The sequence below is a fragment of the Octopus bimaculoides genome, chromosome 5 (assembly GCF_001194135.2).
Source record: "Octopus bimaculoides isolate UCB-OBI-ISO-001 chromosome 5, ASM119413v2, whole genome shotgun sequence".
NCBI lineage: Eukaryota > Metazoa > Mollusca > Cephalopoda > Octopoda > Octopodidae > Octopus > Octopus bimaculoides.
Genome location: NC_068985.1, coordinates 105,068,354 through 105,070,968, shown reverse-complemented (window position 1 = coordinate 105,070,968; position 2,615 = coordinate 105,068,354). Strand labels below are relative to the sequence as shown.

Genomic DNA, 2,615 nt, shown 5'->3' with positions numbered 1-2,615 from the left:
CAATTGCATCAACCCAAGTACTTGACTGGTACTTATTTTTTCAACTCCGAAAAGATGAAAGTCAAATGCTCAGAACAACAATAGCAACATTAGCAGAAACAACAATAGAAGAATTTATGTTACATATATATCTTGCTTACCAACCACATGGTTCTGGGTTCAGTCCCACTGCATGGCATCTTGGGCAAGTGTCTTCTACTATAGCCTCAGGCCAACCAAAGCCTTGTGAGTGGATCTGGTAGACGGAAACTGAAAGAAGCCCGTCGTATATATGTATGTGTGTGTGTGCGTGTGTGTGTGTGTGCGTGTGTGTGTGTGCGTGTGTGTGTGTGTGTGTGTGTGTGTGTATGTTTGTGTGTCTGTGTTGTCCCCCCAACATCGCTTGACAACCGATGCTGGTGTGTTTACGTCCCCGTAACTTAGTGGTTCGGCAAAAGAGACTGATAGAATAAGTACTAGGCTTACAAAGAATAAGTCCTGGGGTCGATTTGCTCGACTAAAGGCGGTGCTCCAGCATGGTCGCAGTCAAATGACTGAAACAAGTAAAAGAGACTACTAAAAGAGAGTATATATTCTGTGATGTACAAATTCCTTAAAGCAGATAATAATAATACAAATATGGAGTACAAAATTTTTATTCATAATATTAAATTGAATATATATATTTCATGGTGTGTTGATTTCCAGTGATTTCAAAAGCGACCTTAGAGCATTACAGTAAACTGAAAATAGAGCAAAATCAAGGGAAGGAATTAATACAACAGCCAAAGTTTGCAAATAGGTTACAGTATTGTAGCAATAAAAAGAAACTGTAAATTGTTAAAAAAGCATGAAGGTGATGTTTGTGGTTAAGAAGATTAGATTAAAGACTAATTCCAAAACAAGGGAAAGCTTCTGTGTGGATTAGAAGGGAAAATCTAGAGAGGGCTTACAGTCACAAATAAATGGTTTCTGATTAGGCACAAAGCCAACAGTTCTGAGGGTAACAGGTTTAGTCGATGTCATCAATGCCAGTAGATTTGTGTTTTGCATTTCCTAATTGGCTGTTCTTTTTTTCTGCCTCTTTCATTGGTTATTGTTTTATGGGACAGGATGTTTTTGATTTAGCTACTCATTCTAGATTTACAATTCAGTTAAGAACCTTAACTCAGTTATAAATCTAGAGTGTATAGGCAAAATAATAATATACCCAGTCATCAAAAAATAAAAGAACATGAACAAGCACACACCAACACAAACACACATACACACACACACACATCTGCATCATCATTATTATCTATCATCCATTTTCCATGCTAGCATGGTTAAGACGGTTTGACTGGAGCTGGTAAGCCAGAGAGCTACACCAGGTTCCAGTCTGTTTTGTCTTGGTCTGTATGGCTGGATGCACTTCCTAATGCCAACAACTTCACAGAGTTTACTGGCTGCTTTTTATGTGTCAGCAGCACTAGTCATCTTCTCAAGCACAGCAAATTGCCAAAGGTGTCAGTTACTTATCATCCCCTCCATGAGATTCAACACCCTAAGATCATTCTTTACAAGTTTCTTTCAGTCTCCATGTACCAAAACTAAGTCCTGAACTATAGTAGAAGATACTTTCCCAAGGTGCTACTCAGTGGGACTGAAACGAGAAGCTTGTAGTTGGAAAGCAAACTTCTAACCACATAGCCATATCTTGGCAAGACAGACTTCCTTTCTGTTTTATTATTCCCATCTACCAAACTCCTTTCACAATCATTGGGCAAGCTCTAGCTAAGATAAAAGATACTTACCCAAGGACCTTTACAATGAGATTGAACACCAGACCTCAGGGTTCTAAAGCCTACTAATTAACGCCATAGTTATACATAATAATAATGAGCTAAGACTTGTGATATCAAAACAAAACACTGAAGGCTACAGTATCAATGACATGAAGCAAATATATCAAAAATAAACAACTGCAAAAATACCTATCTATAGATACTCTGACTGATATATGTATGTATAGCTTACATTCTATCAAACTTTATCTCACCAGTAATATTATATGTTACATACGGATACAAGAACACAAACACACAGACACAGAAATACATGTACACACACACACGCACACACACACACACACACACACACACACACACACACACACACAGATACCCATGTTTTATTCACTATATATATATATATACAAGTGTGTGAGCATGTATGTGTATGTTTGTATACTATTTGTAAAAGAGTGAATGTATATATATATATATATGCATATATATATGCATACACACACATGCACACACACGAGCATGCATACACAGATAATATATGCTCACATAAATATAATATGCACATATATATATATTGTATGTGTATGTTTGCTCATGCACGTGTGTGTGTGTATGCATGCGTGAGTGCATGTGTGTGTATAAATGTATATATATTGTATATACACATGTAGAGACACATGCAAATATGTTATACATAAATCATATACATATATCCCTGTATATTTATATAAATATACATGTATGCATATATATCATATATATATATTATATACATATGTACATACACATATACATTCTATTACAGAAATAAATATATATATATATATATATATATATATATATATA

The 2,615-nt window shown here is 35.5% G+C and overlaps 1 protein-coding gene across 2 annotated transcripts in view; it reads right to left on the bottom strand.

Annotated features, from left to right (window-relative positions):
- Positions 1-619: 619 nt before the first annotated feature.
- The window catches only part of LOC106881311 (uncharacterized), a 24,914-nt gene continuing 22,918 nt past the window's right edge, over positions 620-2,615 (bottom strand). For both annotated transcript variants that reach the window (XM_014931651.2, XM_014931650.2), the window contains one exon: positions 620-722. In XM_014931651.2, the coding sequence (XP_014787137.1) occupies positions 713-722 (10 nt within the window). In that variant the 3' untranslated portion in view covers positions 620-712. The remainder of the gene's footprint in view (positions 723-2,615) is intronic.